Genomic DNA, 21,422 nt, shown 5'->3' with positions numbered 1-21,422 from the left:
TACTTAACAAACATCGACTTTCAGAGCACTTCGTATGAACAAGCAAGTAACTAACGAATGCATAAATGAATGTTTGGGGGGGCACTTTATTACGTGCCAGGCACTTCCTCCGACGTTAACATTAATCCTCTGACATCAGTCCTCACAGCAGCCCTGAGAGAGAGACAGCAGTCCCGTTTTAAAGCTGAGGAAACTGATACACAGAAGCCAGGTGACTAACCCAAGTCACTCAGCTGGCTGAGGGGCAACTCCTTGGCCTCATTCTCCCCGTCTCTGGGCAGAAGAGGGCAGGGATCCCTGAGCTGCATCAGCGAATTATTGGCTAGGCAGAATCCTTCGAAGTACTTTCTTTCTGGTTCGAAGCTCAGATTTACTTCCCTCCTCTCCCCTCTGGATCGTGAGTAATGACTCTTCTTACAACACTGTTATCTGAGAGGCCGGAAAGGAGCAAAGAGTCTGTAGACTCACTTGAACCACTGGAGGGTAGAGTCTGACATTACATTTTTGGAACCATCCTCCCCCCTGGGTTACAACATCCTTGGCTCAGTGGTTGGGGAGAAGCAGAGAGGACAGTGCAGAGAAGAGGCGTTGCCAAGTGAGGCGTTTGGTGTTGGGCCAGACCGCCATCCACCGTCCACCTGCTGCCTCCCCTGCAGGGGGCACCTCTCCCATACCTCAGCCTCTCATCAGCCTCTCCCATGGTGGGGCCACTGTCCCCAGGCCCTTTACCACCAGAATGTCCAGCTTAGGGCTGCCCTGAGATTTAGCCTGGATCACAGCCTGACTTCTAGAACCATTCTTCCCTTTCTCCTTCTATGGGTCTGTGCCAAGCAATGATGAATCAAAGGCGAGCCCTATCCTTGGGGGCCCACGGCTCCCTTTCCCTCATTACTCGTCTTCCCTCTCTATTTATTTCATGTCCCCCTCTCCTTTACTATTTCTCTTAAAAAAATTTTTTTTAAACATTTATTCATGTTTGAGTGAGAGAGAGACAGCACATGAGCAGGGGAGGAGAGAGAGGGGGAGACACAGAATAGGAAGCAGGCTCCAGGCTCTGAGCTGTCAGCACAGAGCCCAACATGGGGCTCGAACCCATGGACCACGAGATCATGACCTAAGCCGAAGTCGGACGCTTAACCGACTGAGCCCCCCAGGCACCCCTCCTTTGCTATTTCTTTTCATTGGCTCTTTCTACAACTTTCCATGTCTGTCTTATCGGCTCAGGGTGACTCATCACAGCTAAACCAGGAAGAAATGATTCAAGAGGGACAGTGGAAGGATTTAGGGATTCCACAGAAAGCAACAGCAACCCTGTCAAGATGGTCTCTGGTCAATGACAAGCCTTTGTCATCGGCCATGTGTGCCTGAAGGTTGGAGCTGTGTGGAAGAGAAGAGGAGCCATTTGAACGAGTCTGGGATCCTGAGGAAGCCTTCTTCAGGAAGAAGTCAGGGAAAGCTAGAAGGAGCTATTCTATCCAAGCCTGGAGGAAACGAGTTTCAGGTTAAGCAGTGGCCCATCACTGGTAAGGTTAGTGAGAAAAAGCATGTATATAGCAAGCACATGGATTTGTTTTCATAATTGAATACAACCTTTAAACATGATTATTGTGGTTTTCTTTCTTTTTTATTTTTATTTTTTTCTTTTACAGAGAGCAGGAGAGAGGGGAAGAGGGAGAGAGAGAATCTTAACAGGCTCCACGCTCGAAGCTCGGCGGGGAGCTAGAGGCGGGGCTCGATGCCATGATCCTGGGATCACGACCTGAGCCAAAATCAAGAGTCGGACACTCAACCAACTGAACCACCCAGGCGCCCCGATTGTGGTTTTCAACAAAGAGTTCTGTGTTTCACATTTTATAGCCTGACCCAGCGGAAGCACGGGCTACCCTGAACGGTAACATCTACAGGGCGCCTAGAGGATTGGCGTGAGGAGCCGTTACCAGGCTGCCTCGCTCCCCCTGGTGTCAGTTATGAGAATTGCAGATAGAGTGCCAATGAGCAATTAATAACCAGTCTTGAAAATTCAAACCTATGCAATTATAGTTAAGACATTCTCAACATGGAGTGAGTTTCAGTATTACTTTGTTCTCCACGTAAGGAACCCTCCTTCCCTGTCCAGCACTGGACCTAGAAAGGACGTTGGGGGTCCCAAAAAGAGCCCTGCTGGCGGAGACGGGGGAGCCAGGCGTTAGAGTCCATAGGCCCCGGGGCGAGGGGAGCGAGGTGGTGGTGGGTGGAGACGATGCTGAGTTGGCAAATCCCTCTGGCTTCCCTGAACTGCCCAAATTAAATTTATTTTCTTTCATGGAGGTTAGTAACCAGGAGACTTTCCTTTCAGCGTTTCCACTACCAAGATTGTGCATCTTACCCCCAAAGCATGCAATGGTTGGCCCCTTGCCTCTCCGAGCTCAGCACTAAAGTCGTTCGCCACCCAGAGGACCCGCTCAAGCTCCCTGTCAGGTTGATCAGTCGTCTCTGTGGCTCAGGTTCCCTGGGCCGTCGCCTACATACTCTTCAAGTCCTGGGTTTCCCTGTGTGGTTCTGGCATTAAAGAAAGGAGGAGGAGGAGGAGGAGAAGGAGGAGGAGGGGGGGCAGGGGAAGGGAAGGAAGAGGAGGGGGAGGAAGAGGGGGAGGAGGAGAAGGGGGAAGAAGAGAGGGGGAGGGGGAGGAGGAGGAGGAGAGGAAGAAGAAGAAGAAGAAAGAAGAAAGAAGAAAGAAGAAGAAGAAGAAGAAGAAGAAGAGGGAGAGGGAGAGGACAAGAAAGAAAGGAGGAGGAGGAGGTGGAGGAGGAGGGGGGGCAGGGGAAGGGAAGGAAGAGGAGGGGGAGGAAGAGGAGGAGGGGGAGGAAGAGGGGGAGGAGGAGAAGGGGAAAGAAGAGAGGGGAAGGGGGAGGAGGAGGAGGAAGAGGAGGAGGAAGAGAGGGAGAGGACAAGAAAGAAAGGAGGAGAGGAAGAGACAAGAAAGCAAGAAGAGATCAAAGTATCTGGAGCTTGGAGGAGCCTTGAAAACGTTTGCTGGCTGCATCTTAAGCTGTGGGCTTCTGGTACGTCTTCCAGGCCCTGAAGGACCCTGAAGGGCCCCCAGCTCCTTCCCCGGGAGGACCACTGTCTGGATATCCACTGCTCCGGCCCTCTGGGGGAGGGGCAGGGAGCACTCTCTTCTTGTGCATGTGCTGCCTGCCAGGGTCTGCTGGGTATCTTGGCCTGGGGCCCTGAGCCAACATCCCCCCACCTCCCTTCCGCGAGCAGTTTTTCTCTCTCTCTTCCTCTCTCTGGTGCGTTGGGTGGTTTCATCCTATCCTGCGCTGTAGTGATTTATCCTTTAACCAGAATGAGTCATGGCACCGGATTTTATTTGTTCCAAGAGAAAATAGCAGAGGGTATTTATGCGCTGCGGTATTGGGAGCCTGCTCCGGGGCCTGAGCCAGGAAAAGGGCTTAGGACGTTCCTGGGTGAGATTTCTCCAGCAACAAAGGCTGAGGCCGCCCCAGGCCTGACAACTGGCATGGGCACCAAGGAGGAGGGATGGGCTTGGATAAGACCCGTCATTCTGCCCCAAACAACAATCCTTAGGGCCCTTTTTCTTGACACCTCTCCCCAGACACCATATCCTTTTGTGGGGGACAGGCCAGCATAGGGCACTAACTTATCCAGCAAAATCTGCCCGCTCACCATCTCCTATTGCTCCCTCACGAAAACACATTGGGGCTCGCATCACTATGCCCATTTCGCAGATGAAGAAACCCTGGTCCAGCAAGTGGCTGTGACATGCTTCAGTTCCGGCGGCTTGGAAAGTGGCTGAGCAGGGAAGGGAACGCAGGTTTGTGTGGATCTGGACGCCTAGGGGTTTCCTGCAGTAAAAAGCCACCCCCTCGTGCCTTCGTGTATCTGCCCAGGCAGAAGATCTGCACCAACCTTGAGACCTGCCATAACCCTGAGGGAGGGGGCCACGAATGAGAGGCTGGAAACCGCCGGGGTTGGGAGGGGAGAGAAGGGCAGGGCCTGAGGGCACCCCGGGGCTCGGGCTTGACACCCAGTTTTTGTGGACTTATTCCTCATGGATTAGCTTTCCGGTCAACCCCAAATTCTGTCACCAGCGGGCCTCCTGTTATCTGAGAAGGTCTATACAGAAAGGCATTGGAAAGAATGAGCACCTTACCCAAATTACAACTTAGTGCAAGTAGCTACCACCTAGTCATCTTGAGACAAGAGACCCAGGATGGTGGGTAGACTAAGCCTTGGGCAGTTTTCACCTAGGCGCCAGGTGGAGATATCGCGGGAGGAGGAGCTGGGAGACCTGGTTTCAGTCCTGCCTCTCCCACTCACTTGCTGTGTGACCTGGGTGTAGTCTCTGTCTCTGGCACTCAGTTTCCTTGTCTATAAAATGAGGGGATTGGGGTGAAGAATTTCTAAGACCCTTCCCAGGCAGGGGGGGTGGGGGGAGAGATGCCACAGGGGTGGAGTAGTCCTGAAGACCAACCACACTGATGTTTGCTATAGGTCCCTCTGTGCCTCCCGGGCCTGCTCGCAGTCACCCCTTCCCTCCCCAATCCGCCTCAGCCTCCGAGAATTGGGGTCTGCTGGAGACCACACCAGTGGTGATCCTGTCTTCAGGAGAAGGAGAGAGCCCCCCTGCCTGGGGTCTCCGCCAGTGGAGAAGTCTCTGGGGAGAGATGGGGTATCTACTATCCTATATGGGGCAGGTCCATTCCAACTTTGTCTTAGGGGCTGAGGGTGCCTGACTCCCCACGTGCTGCCAAGCTTTTGGGGGGAAGTGGTGGTCCTCGCAGGGTGTGCACGTAGCCCTGGGATGGGGGAGGTGCTGGCAGGGTGTGCACGCAGCCCTCCATCTCGCTCCCCAATACCTCAGTGTCCACATGCAGGACAATGGCACAGCCCTTTCAGCATCTGACCACACAGTCCCTGAGTTCAGTCATCGCAGAAGAATTCACAGGGACCCCTTCAAAGAGATGGGAGGCTGTCTAGGACTTTGGATGAACCAAGCCACCAAATCTGTCCTTCTGTTGCTGAGGGTGATGACAGTTATACTCAAGATGCTTCTTTTCCCCAAACAGAAGTTGCTGTTTCCCACCAGGACACCCCAGAATTGCCTGGAGACTGAGGCGCCAGCATGGTTCTGTGGGGGTCCTCCTAATCCACTGGATTCCCTCTCTGTTTCCTCTCTGCCTCCAGGGCCCTTCCCCCTCGCTCCCCTGTCTGCACAGAAGCTCCCTCCGTCCCCAGCCATGGGTGCGCACCACTGGCCAGGTAGCGCTGGAAGGCATCGGAGCAGGCCAGGTGGGCAGATGCCGGGGAGTTGGGCCAGGGTCCCTCCCCTTAAGGGTACAGTCAGGCTGATGAGACTAATACACTGGTGGCTATGCACAGGAGCGAGGGCTGGGAAGGGGGGGGTACAGGACAGTCTCCCCTGGCTTTGGCCCCACCTGAGACTCCAGTGCAGGGGCCAAGGAGGAAGTGGGGTGTGGGGAGACAAGGGATGCGGTGGAGGAGGGGCTGAAGGGGCGGAGGGGAAGAAACACTGAAAAGTAAGGAGCAGGATGGGAAATCCAGAAACCAGGCAGAGGAAATGGGAAAAGAGAAGCAAAAAGAAAATGGAAAGGTAGGAGAAGGCAGAAGAAGGGCTAAGGGAGACAGGAGGAGTCTTAGGGGGATGACAATAGTGAAGTGCGAGCAGGTTTTCGCAAACCGCCTCCCCTCCCACTGCAGCCCCATCCCCAGCTGGCTCTGGGCTCTCGAAGTCCCCATTTCCCCACAGGTTCCCCGCACACGGTTCAGGTCATTTTGCTTCTGCCTGTTGCCATGAACTTAAGATTCCGGGGACAGAGATCTCTAGGTCTGTGGTTCTCAGAGTGTGGTCCCCAGACCAGCAGCCCCAGCAGCCCCTGGGAGCTTGCTAGACAAGTGAGTTCTCAGGTCCCACCCCAGACCTGCGGACTCAGAAACTCTGGATGTGGGACCCTCGGGGGACTCTGGTGCCCCCGCTGATGTGTGAGGACCACTTGCTCTAGAGGTTCACACAAGTTGCAGTGAGTCCTCTTGAGAGCCTCTAGATGTACTCTGTGTGCGTAAGTGCGCGTCCTGAGTGTTTCTGTCCGTCCATCGCAAGGGCTCCGGCCCCGTAGAGGTTTGCCCAGCGCTGCAAACTCCCCGGCTGGGCCCCCGGCGGCTTCTCAGAGAGGCTCTCGGGGACAAGCTTCAGAGTGTGAGCACCACCCCCTCTGTCTTGCAATTCTCCCCTCCTCTGCCCTCTGCGACACTGAGCCCCCATCTCCCCCTTGCCTCTGATGGTTCTCTCTTCCTCCTCCCCACTCCCACCCACGGGCATCCTAGGGTTCTTTCCTCAGCCCCCTCCTTCTCTCTGAACGCTCCTCTGTGAACCTAGTTCTCCCAACGCACGCACATCTGAGTCTGGGCCCTGATCCCCCCGCCAAGGTGAAGGTCTCTGTCCCCTGCTGCCAGCCGGCCACCTGTCCCCGATGACCCTTGGATACCTCAGACCAATGGGGCCAAAGCTTAGCTCACACGTTCCCCCAAAGTCTGTCTCCTATTGCTGGGTTTTGCTTTTCTGTTTTTCATTGTCTTGCCAGTCAGCCAGATATGCCCCCAGCCATCCTTCAACCTGTTTCATCTGCCGCCTTCTCTTCTTGCTTTAGCTCGCTCTACTCCAGCCACACTCATGGTTCCTTGAACACGCTGAGCATCTTCCTACCTCAGGGCCTTTACACTTGCCATCCTCTCTGCCTGGAACACTCTTTGTTTTTTTTTTTCCCAAGTATCCATGATTGTCTCAGATTCTCCCTTTCCTTCCGGTCTCTGACTGCTGTCACCCTAGCATTGAGGCCTTTCTTGGTGGCCAGCATAAGGCGGCAGCACTTCCCCCAACTCGTAAGCTCCCCTTACCCTGCCTCATGCTTCTCCATTGCACGGATCACCATCCGACAGATGATGGGGAAACTGACAATGTGTCTTCCCCCCGCTAGAAGAAGGGCTCCATCAGGGTTGGGACTCTGTAGTTTTGTTCACCATTGAATTCCCAGGATCTAGCACCAGGTTCTCAAGGATGAATGAATGAACTACTGACACTCATAAGGTCCGCCCCTTCCTCAAGCCCCGGCCCTCAGACCTTCCCCTTAACCTAGACTTCCATAGCCTTCCCACCAGCCTCCTCACCTCTAGGCTCTCCTCCCTCGGTTCCATCCTCACATAGTAGCCAAACTGAGCACCCTGAAAATTATACCTTGGGTGAACCGCTCTCCTGCTCTGAAACCTCCAATGGCTCCCCACTGCCTCCCAGATACAGTCGCCTTGCTCTGGTGTCTAGGAGTCTCTAGGGCATTGTCCTCGCCCTCCCAGTCTTTGGCCTCAGGGCTCTGCTTTCTGCACCTTCTCCTCCAGACACATGGGATGGCATCCTTTCTCTAAACATGGCCTCTTTTTTTTTTTCTCCTCTGCACAATCACCCATGCTGTTCCCTCCATCTGTTATATTTTTCTCACCCACATCCATTCTGCCCATGGAAATCCTACCCATCTGGAAGCCCCCTCCTCCATAGCCTCCCCCGATTCCTTCCGCCTCCTGAATTAGAAATTTCTCCCACATGAATTCCCCTGATCTTTTCTGTGTGCCCTCTCTTGGTATTTATTGATCATTCGGTATTGGTTGGGGTCCTATGAGCATACGCCCTCTCTTCCTGGCTGGGCACAGCACATTTATGTGACGCTGCTAGAGTTGGGTCCTGGGGGACACCACTGCCTCAGTTCCCATGGGGCCAGCGGCATGGCCAGTGGGGAGAGACACCGCCGACGGAGACTGTGGGTTTCCAGCTGGTGGGGCTGCTTCTGTTCTGGGCTCCTCTGGGGCTAATGAGACCTGGGCCCCAGACCTGGCTCGGGCATTTACCGTGTCCTCTCTCTTCAGTCTCAGTTGCCTCCCCTGGAAGATGAGGACAAAGCCTACCTCTCTTACATGTGGCTCACATCCCTGAGCCTGCACCCCAGGGACCTCACCAGGCCCTCTTATTCTAGAATCCCACTGAGTTCCAAAGGGCTCCCTTTGTGGAGCCCACCAGGGCTGTCTGGCTCCTGCTCCCCAGTGCCCTCAAGGGGACAGAGCAACATGCTCTGCCTTGCTGAGAGCTGGCGCTTCTCTCTCCAGGGGTGACAGCTTCAATGACAAATTGGAAACTTGTGGGGCCCAGCTCTGCTTTTTTTCCTAGCACCAGGAGGCTTCCTGCTCCGGGGGGACCAAAGGCACGGAGAGGCCCTCTGCAAACCCTACACCGGAGCTTCTGGGACATCAAATGGTCTGAAAAAAATCAACTGACTTAATGACTTCAATGTACATGCATTAGAGTCACATGGATTAAATTTCTCTGAAAATACACAAGGGCTTTAAAAGCAGGGGCAGAGAATACTTAGCACAAGAGGAATTTGTTTGCTCTTTTCCTTTTTGTGTGTCTGTGAGTGTCGTTTTTGCTGCTGAAACCAAGACATGGCAAACTGTTCAAGGCTTTGCCTAGCTTGAGTCTGGAGTTGGGGCGCGATGGACAGAAGGGGAAGGGTTAAGGAAATCAAGTGACATCCCCACCAGGTCTGTCCCCCTTCATCCTGCAGCTGATTACACCAGGCCCTGGTGCCCTTGACGTTCGAGGAGGCCCACAGCCTGGTAAATGGGGGCCAGGCCTCCTTGGCGCCTGTGGTGGAAGATAGCTGGTGGGTCCTTCTCTGCAGCGGTGCTGGGGCCTGGATTTCTGGGCAGGCACTGGGGAGTGAAGTGGTCCCCTACTCGCATCTCCCCACCCTCAGGGGAGATGGTGATCCTCACGGGTCCCCCTGCGAGAGTCTCCTGGGGAGCTCTTTAAAACACACACTCCCTGGCCTCATTGCAGGCCCAGGAGATGCCGACCCAGGTGTGCCAGCCCTGCCTTAAGGGCTGGGAGCCAGGTCCATACCCAGGAGGCAGACTGTCAGAGGAAGACTCTCGACCAAGCGTCCAGAGGCCCCATTTCAAGGTTGGCTGCTTGCTCGCTGCAAGCCGCTCAGTCCCCACTGCCTGCTGTACACATTCACGTTTGGGGTATTTTCTGATCTTGCCTAACACCCTGAGATCGGTAAGTTCATATCCATTCTAGACACAAGCAAACAGAGGCACAGGGAGGCCGAGAGAGCTTCTCCCAAGGTCTTCCCCCGAGAGACGGTCTTTGGACAGCAAGCCATTGCATCGGCCCTCCCTCTGAGCCGCCTGCTGGCATGGAGTTGAATCAACACGCACCACTGGAGCCGTCCCCGTGCATAATTTCCAGCCAGTGTCCCCCAAATGACACTGGCATCAACCTCTTTTCCTATGATCAACATCCACAGGGTCTTGTGTCTGAGCACAGCTCTTGGGATGCTGCCCTACAGGGCCAGGAAAAATGGGGGCCGGGGGGGAAGCTAAAGGCAAGCATCCAAGTTGGATAAACGGGTATCCCTGCAGTGCGGACAGGTTCCTGAAAGGCCCTGTGTACTCCTGTCCGTTCTGTATGAGGTGCAGCTCCCTGGGGTTCCAGGGCCTCTCTGTCTCTCCCAACCCAGCTGTGACAGAAAACAAACCCAGGACACATGGCTACAGTGTAGTACCAGCCCTCTCCCACGATGTGTTCAGATCAGCAAAAGTGACCAGGAGTTGATCCTATCAGACCTTTCTGCTCCTCTAGGCTCAACCTCCAAGACTCCACTCAGACGCCCCTCTTCTATGAAGGCCTCCCAGAGACCCCAGGCACAGGGATTTCTCCTTTCAAACTCGGGCTGAGTTTCTTCTATGAGGAAGATACTGTGTGGGCTGCTCTCAGACACAGGGAAACGAAGACGGTGTCCAGTAGGGGGGATGCACCGTGGGCCTAAGTGACTCCAACACAAGGTAGGAAGTGATATATGCCATCGGAGAGAGGGTTTAGGAAAGGTAAGGCCATTTTAGGCCAGGAGAAGGATCCAGAAAGCCGCATGGAGAAAGTGGCCTTACAAAGATGAACATAATTAACAGCAGCTCATATTTTGTCTTGTATTGTTTTTTAATTATTTCAAGGATATTAGTGCCGCCTCCTCAAATGGTCTGTGAGTTATTTGTGAGTGAAACCATGCCTTACTCACACTAATATTTTACAGAAACTAGTAACGTTTATTAACAGAAGCTTAATAAACAAATAGTAGTCAAAACAAATTCAATCTTGCCAAAGCCAGTTCCATTTAATCTTTTTTTTTTTTTTTAATGTTTATTTGTTTTGAGAGAGGGAGGGAGAGAGAACACCAGCAGGGGTAGGGGCGGAGAGAGAGGAGAGAGAGAATCCCAAGCAGGATCTACACTGTCAGCGCAGAGCCCGACACGGGGCTCAAACTCACAAACCATGAGATCATGACCTGAGCTGAAATCAAGACTCAGGTGCTTAACCAATTGAGTCACCCAGGTACCCCCAGTTCCATTCAATCTTTAACCCTTCACAGCACATACAAAATATGTACCATATTTTGGAGCTGGTTGAGAGAGATTTAAATCATTAATTTAGTCTTTTGGGGCACCTGGGTGGCTCAGTTGGTTAAGTGTCTGACTTCGGCTCAGGTCATGATCTCGCGGTCTGTGGGTTCGAGCCCCACGTCGGGTTCTGTGCTGACAGCTCAGAGCCTGGAGCCTGCTTCAGATTCTGTGTCTCCCTTTCTCTCTACCCCTCCTCTGCTCATGCTCTGTCTCTCTCTGTCTCTCAAAAATGAATAAACATTAAAAAATGTTTTAAATCATTATTTTAGTCTTTCAAAATATGTTCTTTTGAGCATCTACTAATTGCCAGGGATTATACCCCTCATTTCAGAAAGAAAGACAATGAAATAGGCAATCACTATCCAGTTTGATGAAAGTTATGAAAAACAAAATACAGAATTCTATGGGGCAACTACTCTGGTGATGGGAAGGGATGGTCAGAGAAGGTTTCTCAGAGGAAGTGAAATCTCATTTGATAAAAGAATGTGGACTTTCAATTCTAGCCATAAACAAATTATGAAAGCCAGAGAAAACACACGGAACAACGATTTTCAGGCACTGGGCAGCAATGAATGCAGAGCTCGGTACTCCGAAAAGGCAAGCAGAGGAGCTAAATCCACACTCACCCCGGCTCTCTGCATGAGGGAACTTTCCTTATTTGGGCACAGGGGAATAAAATCCAGAGAGCAGCAGCCGTGCTGAGTGGAGGAAACAGTGATTGAGGCTGGGGCTGAAACTAGGATTTGGTAGGGGCAGGCAGAAGGGAGACAACCACAGAAAAAGAGCCCCCCAAACTCTGCTAACATTTTCCCTCAGGATCCTTGGCTGACTCCTAAGCTGCACATGCATCCTGTGAGACTCTAGAAAATCTGCTGGTGGGGAAGAGTTTTTAGAGGCTGTCCGATGCCTGGGAGATGTTGGGGTTCATGCCTGATCTGAATGGAGAAACTTTGATGACTATTGTGGGGGAGATCCCAGAAAATCCATGCCTTAGGAATTAAGGCCACACCCTAAGAGGAAGGACAAAACTAGATGATAGCTGCCCTAACCAAGGCCCAAACAAAGCCATGGTAAGATCTAGGTGATTTCATCAGTATTTTAATTGCCTCTCAGAACAAAATATATAGTTCTTTTTTATTTTATTTTATTTTATTTTATCCTATTTTATTTTATTTTACAATGCTTATTTATTTATTTTGAGAGAGAGAGAGAAAGAAAGAGAGAGAGAGAGAGAGAGAGAGAGAGAGCGCAAGCATGGAAGGGGCAGAGAGAGACGGAGAGAGAATCCCAAGCAGGCTCCATGCTGCCAATGCAGAGCCCGATACAGAGCTTGAACCCATGAACTGTGAGATCATGACCTGAGCCAAAACCAAGAGTTGGATGCTTAACAAACTGAGCCACCTAGGTGCCCTGAAAATGTATAACTCTTTTAAAGAAGGTAACATAATCTATAGCCTCTACTGTATAACATTCACAATGTCCAGCATAGACTAAAATAAAAAATTACTAAACAGGCAAAGAATCAGGATAATCAACTGATAATCATAAGATAAACAGTCATTAGAAGCAGACCCAGAGATGATCCAGATATTGGAGTTAGCCAAGGACTTCAAAATAACTATGATTAGTATGTAAAAAAAAAAAAAAAAAAAAAAAGACTAAAAAATCAACAAATGGGAGAAAGATTATTTTAATAGAATTAGGATCTATAAAAAAGAATCAAATTGAAATTCAGGAGCTGCAAAATAAAATATCTGTAATTAAGAATATATCAGATGCATTTAGCTACACAGTATACCTCACGTACATAGAAACAGAATTCCCGAGAATATATCAATGGAAAAATTCTTTTAGAAAAATCAATGAGTATAGTTAACCATATTAACAAAATAAAGGAGAAGAACCATATAACACTGCAGTCTTTGCAGAAAAAGCACCTGATAAAATTCAACACTTACTCACACACACACATATACACACACAACCTCAGAAAAGTAGGAATAGGAAAAAAAACTTCCTTAATCTGAAGGTATCTATAACAAATGAATAAGCTATAGTCAAAATCTTATTTAATTGTGAAATACTGTAAGTTTTCCCTCTTATAAAGGAAATAAGAAAAGTGTGTTCAATGTCACAATTTCTATTCAACTTTGTACTGAAGGTCCTAACCATTGCAATTAGGCAATTTAAATAAATAAAAGCTACAAAGACTGGAAAACAAGAAATAAAACTGTAATTATTTCAAATGATCTGATTGTATACCCAGGAAATTCAGAAGAATAGTATCAAACTATTAGAAATAATAAGTTAATTTCATAATATTGCTGGATATAATGTAAGGATACAAAACCAACCATATTTTTATTTTTTTACATTTTGTTTTAGAGAGAGAGTGTGTGCAAGCCGGGGAAAAGGGGCAGAGGAAGAGAGAGAGAGAGAGAGAGAGAGAGAGAGAGAGAGAGAGATAATCCCAAGCAGGCTCCACACTCAATGCAGAGGCTGATGTGGGGCTCAATCCCACAATCCCAGGACCACAACCTGAGCCAAAATCAAGAGTCAGACACCCAACCAACTGAGCCATCCAGGCACCCTGACTATCTTTTCCTATACTACCAAAAAAAAAAAAAGATTACAAAATTAAATAACATTCCACTTTAATTAGCATAAAATAGCAAATACCTAGGAGTTAATGTTGTAAAAGACCCAAGAATTTTACACTGAAAACTTGAAAGCGCTATTGAGAGAAGCACTGTTAGTTTTCTTAAACAGGATGTACAAGAAACACTAACCATAAGACAGTTTTACAAGTTAAACTTTATTAAAGTTAAGAACTTCTGTTCCTTGAAAGATACCATTAAGAGAATGAAAAAGCATATCACAGACTAGGACTTCTTTGCAATGCTTTTCTCTGACAAAGGATTTGTACGCGGAATATGTTTTTTAAAATTCTATAAGACGATAAGGAAAAGAAACACAACACAATTTTTCAAATGGGCAAAAGTGCCCATCAGACACTTCACAAAACGGGATACCAAAAGGCCAGTACATTTACACAAAATTACTCAACAGCATTAGTCGCTATAGTAACCCAAGTTTAACTCACAAGGAGATACCACCGGAATAGCTAAAATCAAAAAGACTGATAATACCAAGTGTTAGTGAAAATATGGAGCGATGGAAACTCCATTACATTACTAAAGAAAAGTTAAATTGGCAAATCATTTTGGAAAAAAGTGCTTGGCAGATCATACTAAAGCTACATTACCTACCCTTTAACTCAGCGATTCTCCTCCTGAGTATACACCCAATAAAAATGAGAGCAGACATCCACCAAAAGACATAATGAGAATGTTAATAGCATCTCCACTCAAATTAGCCAAAAAATGGAAACAACCCAAATATCCATCAATAATTAAGTGAATAAATACACTGCTGCAGTGGAATATTACACCAGTGAAGGAGCATGAAGTATAATACATTCCGCGATATATTAAACCCCAAAGACATAATGTTGAGTAAAACAGGTCAAGTATAAATGAGTACTTAAAGTATGATACCATCTATATGAAGTGCAAAACCAGGCAAAACAAATCTGGTGACAGTGGTCAAAATAGGGATTACTTGGAGGGGTACTGACTGCCCCTCCCGTGTGACAAGAGTCCCACGGGAGCTTTCTGAGGGGCTGGAAATGTTCTGGATCATGTTCTGGAAGGTGATGACATGGGCCTATACATAGGTAAAATTTCACTGAGCTGTACAGTGGAGATGTCTACATTTTATTGTGTCTAGTTACACCTCAAAAGAAAGACAATAAGATACTCCTTTAAAAAAATATGAGAGGATTAGTCAGATCAGCATGGTGGGGTAAGGTGAGGGGGGAAGGTAGGAGACGACATCACTGAGGGAGGGAATAGCATGTGCAAAGAAGGTCTAGAGGGGGAACTGGAAAAACAGAAAAAATTCAGTTTGGCTAGAGTGTTGACTACAAGAAAGGAGTGGAGAAAGTGGAAGGAGAAGAGGTTGGGGAGGGTAGGCAGAGGCAACACTGGGAAGAGAGCAGGGTAGAACGTTTATCGCCACTGTTTGTGTGGTCCCTTGACTCGTCAAGGGTATCTAAGAGGGCCAAGAGAGGCCCAGCCTCTTCCATTTCGGGAAGGAGGGCCTTGCCTTCTGGCAGCTAAAACCCAAGCAGAGGGAGAAGAATGGCGATTAATAGTACGTGTGTGGGGCAGATCTTACTGGGGTGCTGAAAACGTTCCAAGACTGATTTATAGCAATGGCTGCATAACTTAGTAAATTTGTTTTAAAAAAAAAAATCACTGACTTGGGAAAAAAAAAAAAACATTGACCTATACACTTGAAAAGAGTGCTTTATGATACGTAAAATATAAGCCAATAAAGTTATTTTTAAAAGTCAGAGGCAGACCTTCCCCCCTCTTGATTGTCCCTGCCCCCAGAGGCGTTCCTGGCCCTCTCCCCCCACCCTGTCTCACTCTCGCTTTCCTCTGCCCCACCTTCGCCTGTGGTTTAGCTTGTGAGCACACACACTCATCCTCAGAGACACCCCCCAACACCTCTCCAAGCAGCCAGGATCAGAGGCACAACCCCACTGATGAGACACTGAGGCCCTGAGAGCAGACGGGAAGGGGTAACTATCGGTTCTGGATGCCTGCTACCTATGCTGTCACATAACGTGCCACCTGTGCTATTTTCATTCCCATTTCTCAGATGAGAAGATGGAGGGCCTGACGTGGAATGCTCGAGGTTTCATAGTCAAGGGCAGATGATATGACGCCAGGACAAGAAGTCAAGTCACTGGACATGAAGGTGTCTACACATGAGGGCCACTGTGGGCAGCCAATGGAGGGGCTGGGTGTGGGGGGGTCCAGGGCTGGGTGGGGTGACAGCTCTCACTCACCACTTCTTTTCTTTTCTTTTCTTTTTGACAGAAAGAAAGAGAGAGCATGCACAAATGGAGGAGGGGCAGAGACAGAGGGAGGGAGAGAATCTCCGCTGAGTGCAAAGCCTGATGCGGGGCTCAGTCTCACCAAGTGTGAGATCATGACCTGAGCAAAAATCAAGAGTTGGACGCTTAACCAATGAGCCACCCAGGCGCCCCTCACTCACCACTTATTGCCACTGATGTCATGCTGCTGCACTGTGTAACCGAAGAAGGCGGCCCTGGAGCCAGCGATGATTCGAGGCTTCCTGGTGTCCATGTTGAAGGTGTCCGTGAACCCTGGGGTGGGGAGAAGAGGATAGTCAGGCAGGAAGAGGTCTGAGCCCCAGTTGGTTGATGGTCCCCTCTGGCAGGTCTTGGGTGTGGGAGGAGTACGGTCCCCTGTCCTTGGGGAGCCGCCATATGAGGTGGTTAATGTAGTCCCCGCTTTGGGGAGCCCACAGTCTGATAGGAGAGGTAGGAGAGGCGCACCCCCTGCCCTGCAAGAGCCATAATCTGATAGGGGAGGCATAAAACCTACTCTCAAGTACACCAGGTCTGACTGGGAAGACCTGGTCCCTCCTTCTGAGAATGCCAGTCTCATGGTAGGGGTGGGGAGAAGATAGCTCCTTTCCTCCTCCACTATCCCTACCTCCAACTCCACTCCTTCTAGCTTCTGCTGGTTTCCTCTTCCATTTCGTTCTCTCTTTTCTCTCCTTTCTCCTCCTCCTGTCCCTCCTGCTCCTCCCTCTCTTCCTCCCTCTCATCTCTGCCTGCTAAAGAGTCAAGGAACTGCCTTCCCACCTGTCCCCCGCCAAGCCTTGGTTCCTAGTGGCCATGACTCCAGCTCTACTGGCTCACCACCACCTTCTGAACTGATTTGCAAAGCTCTGCCTGACTTCAGTTGGGGGTCACTGCTGGGCTGGGGCAGCTGACGCAAAGCAGAGAACCAGTCTCGTAACCCTTTCACCCTGGCCTCTAAGGTTTCCCTTGTTTCGTTAGGTCACGTGTCAATGAACCGATTCCACCTGCCAGACAGCCTTGGTGTTGAGCCTTCGGCATTCTTGTGCCAAATCACAAGAAACAACAACTCACATCTGCATGGCAGCTTGGTTCCTGAGTCTCTTCACATCTGCCACCATTTTCCCTCACAGGACCTTGGGAGAATGAACAAGCATCATCCACATTTGGCAAAGGGGGATCCAGTGCCAAAGTGGTTACGAGGCTTGTCCAAGGGTGCACAGGGGTCAGTGTAGCAACAAGAACGAGGACCTGAGATGCCTGCTCTTTGACTCCTTCCCTCCAAGAGGCATTTTCAGGGCATGTCTGGCCTCCTTACCCATCATTAGTAGTAGGAACACCAAACTTGGGACCCATGGGACTTGAGGGGTGGGATCCTACCATCAGCCCAAATTTTCAGATTAGTGAAATACAATCAGTAGAATAGAATAGAATAGAATAGAATAGAATAGAATAGAATAGAATAGAATAGACAGAATATCACTGTCCCCCCCCCTTCACGTATGTGTAGGGCGTGAAATACACGTTTATGTATTTCAAAGAACTTTTACATATATGTTACCCATTTGACCTCTATGACAGCCCTGTGACGTGGGTAGCAAAGGGTAGCCTGCGGGACAGGGCCTCTGAATGTGAGGCTGGTACCTTGAGTGTCCCACTGTCCTGCCCATGGACACTGAATCCCTGGGCTGAGTATTTGAGGGGGACGCCCAGGGGCACCTACTTGAACAAGACCTTTTGTAAAAGAACAGGTGGTTTCTTCCACACTTTCTTTTTTGCTCTGCAAATGGATGCAGTGGCCAAAAGTTTCATCATTAGAGTCATTGAATTAGAGTCCCGGAGGGAAAACTGGAACTCCTTGGAGTCGGGATATTAGATATATGTTATCTCCCTTGTCTGTGTCAATTGGTTATTAGTGCTGCCTGGAGCACTGTGTTAAGAGAGATTCTGAGGTCAAGTCTGTGCTCGGTGGGCAAGACTAGTGTGATCAATGAGCGGGATGGATCCTGCCATGGAAACAGGAGAGGACAGTGGCAGCAAGGTGCTATGTAGCTGTCCTCATATTCCTAATCTGCCACAGGAATTTAGTGTCATGGCCCAGAGTGGGGCTGGGAGACGTACTTAACTCATTAGCGCCTTATTTACCAGGCCCAGACTCTGAACAGACTTATCAGCCTGGTTAGCAGCAGGCAGCCTCAGGAAAGGGGACCCTGGTCAGGTGAGCCCAGGGGGAGGAACCAAGGACCCTGGTTCTTGGCCAGTAAGGGCATGTCCTGGAAGAGAAAGGGACGATAGTGTCACCTATGCAGGGCTAGGAGGTGGGCAGCAAGGGGTCGAAGAAGCGGGGTTTGCAGACAAGGAACTCACTCTCTCTCCAAATCCGTTCCAGGAGTGAACACACATACACACACGCACACACACATGCACACACATATACATGTGCACACGCAATACACGCACGCACACATGCTTGTGTGCACACACACAGGCCTGTGTGCACACACACGCACATTTACAGGCACAGGCCACATCCCTGATGGTGTGCAACACTTTGTCTGGCTCCCTGGCGCCCCCTGGAGACACCCCATGGTGTCCCTGGTCCTCTTGCTGTATCTGACCTCAGCAGGAGGAGGTGACCCTGAAGAAGGGGAAGGCACATTCTGGCCGTCAGGACCCTCCCACCATTTCCAGGCCTACAGGAGGGTGAGGGCCAGGGAAGGTGAGGCCATAAATTGTGTCTTTGAGGTCCTCCCACTGCCAGTGCTTTTTGTGTGAACATGGCCAGGGGGTCCCTCCAAGATCTGTCAGATCCTGTTACTCCTCAGCCCCATACCCTCCACTGGGTTCCCACCCCACTCAGTCACAGCCAGACTCCTTACCTGCAAGACCCTGTGTGACCATGCCCTCCCCGCCCCTGTGCTGTTCTTTCTTTTTATAAATTTTTTTTTAATGTTTACTTATTTTTTTTTTATTTTTTTTTCAACGTTTACTTATTTTTGGGACAGAGAGAGACAGAGCATGAACGGGGGAGGGGCAGAGAGAGAGGGAGACACAGAATCAGAAACAGGCTCCAGGCTCTGAGCCATCAGCCCAGAGCCCGACGCGGGGCTCGAACTCACGGACCGCGAGATCGTGACCTGGCTGAAGTCGGACACTTAACCGACTGCGCCACCCAGGCGCCCCAATGTTTACTTATTTTTGAGACAGAGACAGAGCATGAACAGGGGAGGGGCAGAGAGAGAGGGAGACACAGAATCTGAAGCAGCTCCAGGCTCTGAGCTGTCAGCACAGAGCCTGACTGGGGGCTTGAACTCACGAATGGCGAGAACATGACCTGAGCGGAAGTCAGATGCCCAGCCGACTGAACCACCCAGCCGCCCCTCATGCTGTTCTTTCTGCTCATTTCCTGTCCTCCCTCCTCCATCCATCTGCTCCAGCCACGCTTTCCCCACTGGTCGGTCCTAATGATGCCTCAGACCGCCCTCTGCTCAGCGCCTTTGCCCTGGCTGTTCCCTCTGCCTGGAACACTCCTCCCCGGTCAGCTGCACAGCTCACCCCTCAAGTCATCCAGGTGTCTGTCTCAGTGCCATCTTACCCACCACCGGACCATCCTGTCACTTTCTGTCCCCCTTCTCCTTCTCCATTTTTCCTGACAGCACTTATCACAAACATATTACATATTTATCTGTTTTTCATCATGCGGCTGATAGACCATAATATTCCTATGTTCTCTAAGTGGCACGAAACACTGCTGTACCCTCAGCTTCTCCTTAGCCCTTGGTGCCTGGTCATAGGTATCGACTGACTGGATGGCTGGGAACCAGGCGCCACGTTGGGCTGGGATGCCCTCTCCCCTCCATGAGGAAAAGGGGAAAGAAAAGGCTATTTCCTGAGCACTGAGATGTTCCGGGCATGATTCTAGGCATCTAACCATCGATTTTACATTAATTAGTTAGATCTTACACCAGCCCTGTGAGATAGGTATTATCCTACCTGTAGGAGGTTAAATAATTTGCCCTAAATCACTCGGCTGGGAGGAGATCAGAGCAAGTCCATGATCAAATAGCTCAGGGCACTGGGGTGATGTGTTACCCCTGGGAGACCAGCCTTTTATAACAAGGACCCGATAGGGAGGAGGGAATATTTTTTTCAGAGAAGGGGGTCTTCCCTGCCCTCTGCCCTCAGGGGCCACCTCCTCTGCTTTGGAATTCTGCTAGGAGAAGGAAATGGAGAGAAGGCGGATCCCTGTTCTCCTTCCCTCACCTGGGGGTCTGTCTAGGACCAGTCTAGTCTCCCCTGCACCCCCACCCCCAACCTCCTGGGGATAGGATTAGTGAAGCCAGCCACAGGCTAGAGGACAAAAGCCCTCAGGGCCAGGGTATTAAGTTACAAAGTGGTGGTGTCCTCACTGGCGTGGGCATTTGTTTCTGATCAAACCAAGCCAGAGAATGGGTTTCCTAAAAGTGATGTCAAGTCGGATGCTCTGACCTCAGCTCCCAACGAGATCTCTGGCCCGCTCCTCTGATGGCAGATGGCTTTCACGCGTGGGGAATGTACTCTTCTCAGAGATTTACGATCTCCAAATACCAATAAAACAAAACAAAGTTGTTTTTGACGGGAATCGACAGGCCAGTCGCAGAGACGCTGGGAGACTGGCTGCTTTTCTGACCTTGCTATTGATGACAGAGGGTGGAAACCCACAATTCTTGGGCTGCTCTCCTGTGGACTGTGGCCAAAGTTACATCAGCTTTTTCAGAAGCTTATCTGTATTTTTAAAAAGCACCAGTCGGTCCCAAGAAGGGATGGAAATCACAGCCCTGAGCTCGAGTACCACTGCAGGCTAAGGTGAACACCATGGCCCCGTTACCAGGTGGGGCAGTCCCAGTCTGCATGCGTGGGGCACGCATCCAGAGCTCCTGTCGGCCAACAGCTCCACCGGGAGCCCTCACTCTAGCTCAAGGTCGGCCGCTGGGCTTCCATGCTGCACTGGTCCATTTTCATGGCTCACCCCCCACTGCCCAGCCCGGTCCCAAATCCTCCACACGTCTGCAGACTCACTTGTGCTAGTTTTCCTCTGGCTTCCTGCGTGCAGTTACCAAGGGCCCCTTTCTGCTCCCTAAGATGCCCCTTCCTCCCGCCCTGGGGCCTTTGCACTTGCTGCCTCTCTGATGAACTTCTCATCCTCATCAAATCTCAGCACAAATGTCACATCCCCTCACATCCCCAGAAGCCTCCCTGACCCCCGATTATACCAGGTCTCGCCTGATGATCTCATCACCTCTTGTACTCACCAGTACAAGTGACGTCTTTATTATCACAGTTAGTAGTTGGAACTGGTGTGATCACTTGGTGGATGGCTGCTCCATGAACGCCAGATAGGGTCTGTTTACTCACTGCTGGTTTCAGCACCCAGCCTGGGGCTAGCCCCGAACAGCACTGAGGGGTGAGCAAGACAGGAAGAGAGTGGGGAGCCTACCAGATAGGGAGAGCTGCGTGGAGAGTAAGTGCAAGGCTGTGACCAGTCTGCCATGATGCTTAGAGAAGGTAGGGACCATGGTGGGCTAGGGCAGCCAGGAAGCTTCTGGGGCTGTGATCTCAGCCTGGAAGGTTGATGCGTACAAATTGGTGAGGCGGCCCAAAGGCGGTAGGCAGGAATTTCTGGTGTGAAGGGAAGGAGAAGAGAAGAGCCTGCCTGGCACAGGTGTCAGAACTGTCTAGCTCCTCCTGCCCTCCTGCCAGACTCCTTGAGGGTGAGTCCAGGCAAGGAGACAGCATGGCTTTTGAGATGAGGGAGGGCTGGTTAGAAGCCTGGCTCCAGCATTCATTCGCTAATGGGCGACCCGGGGTCAGTTCCTTCTTCTTTCTGGCTGTTAGTTTACTCATCTATAAAATGGGACTAATAATGCCCACCTCGAAGGGTGGGTGACGAGACTGA

At 50.4% G+C, this 21,422-nt stretch overlaps 1 protein-coding gene across 1 annotated transcript in view; it reads right to left on the bottom strand.

The window, feature by feature from the left end:
* ITGA11 (integrin subunit alpha 11) overlaps positions 1–21,422 on the bottom strand; it is a 127,078-nt gene that overhangs the window by 76,694 nt on the left and 28,962 nt on the right. Inside the window, exon 2 of the mRNA XM_023255135.2 lies at positions 15,655–15,766. Within this exon, the coding sequence (XP_023110903.2) occupies positions 15,655–15,766 (112 nt within the window). The remainder of the gene's footprint in view (positions 1–15,654; positions 15,767–21,422) is intronic.

The sequence above is a fragment of the Felis catus genome, chromosome B3, assembly GCF_018350175.1.
Source record: "Felis catus isolate Fca126 chromosome B3, F.catus_Fca126_mat1.0, whole genome shotgun sequence".
Lineage (NCBI taxonomy): Eukaryota > Metazoa > Chordata > Mammalia > Carnivora > Felidae > Felis > Felis catus.
The sequence above is the reverse complement of the archived record's forward strand: the minus strand, read 5'-3'. Positions and strand labels throughout refer to the sequence as shown.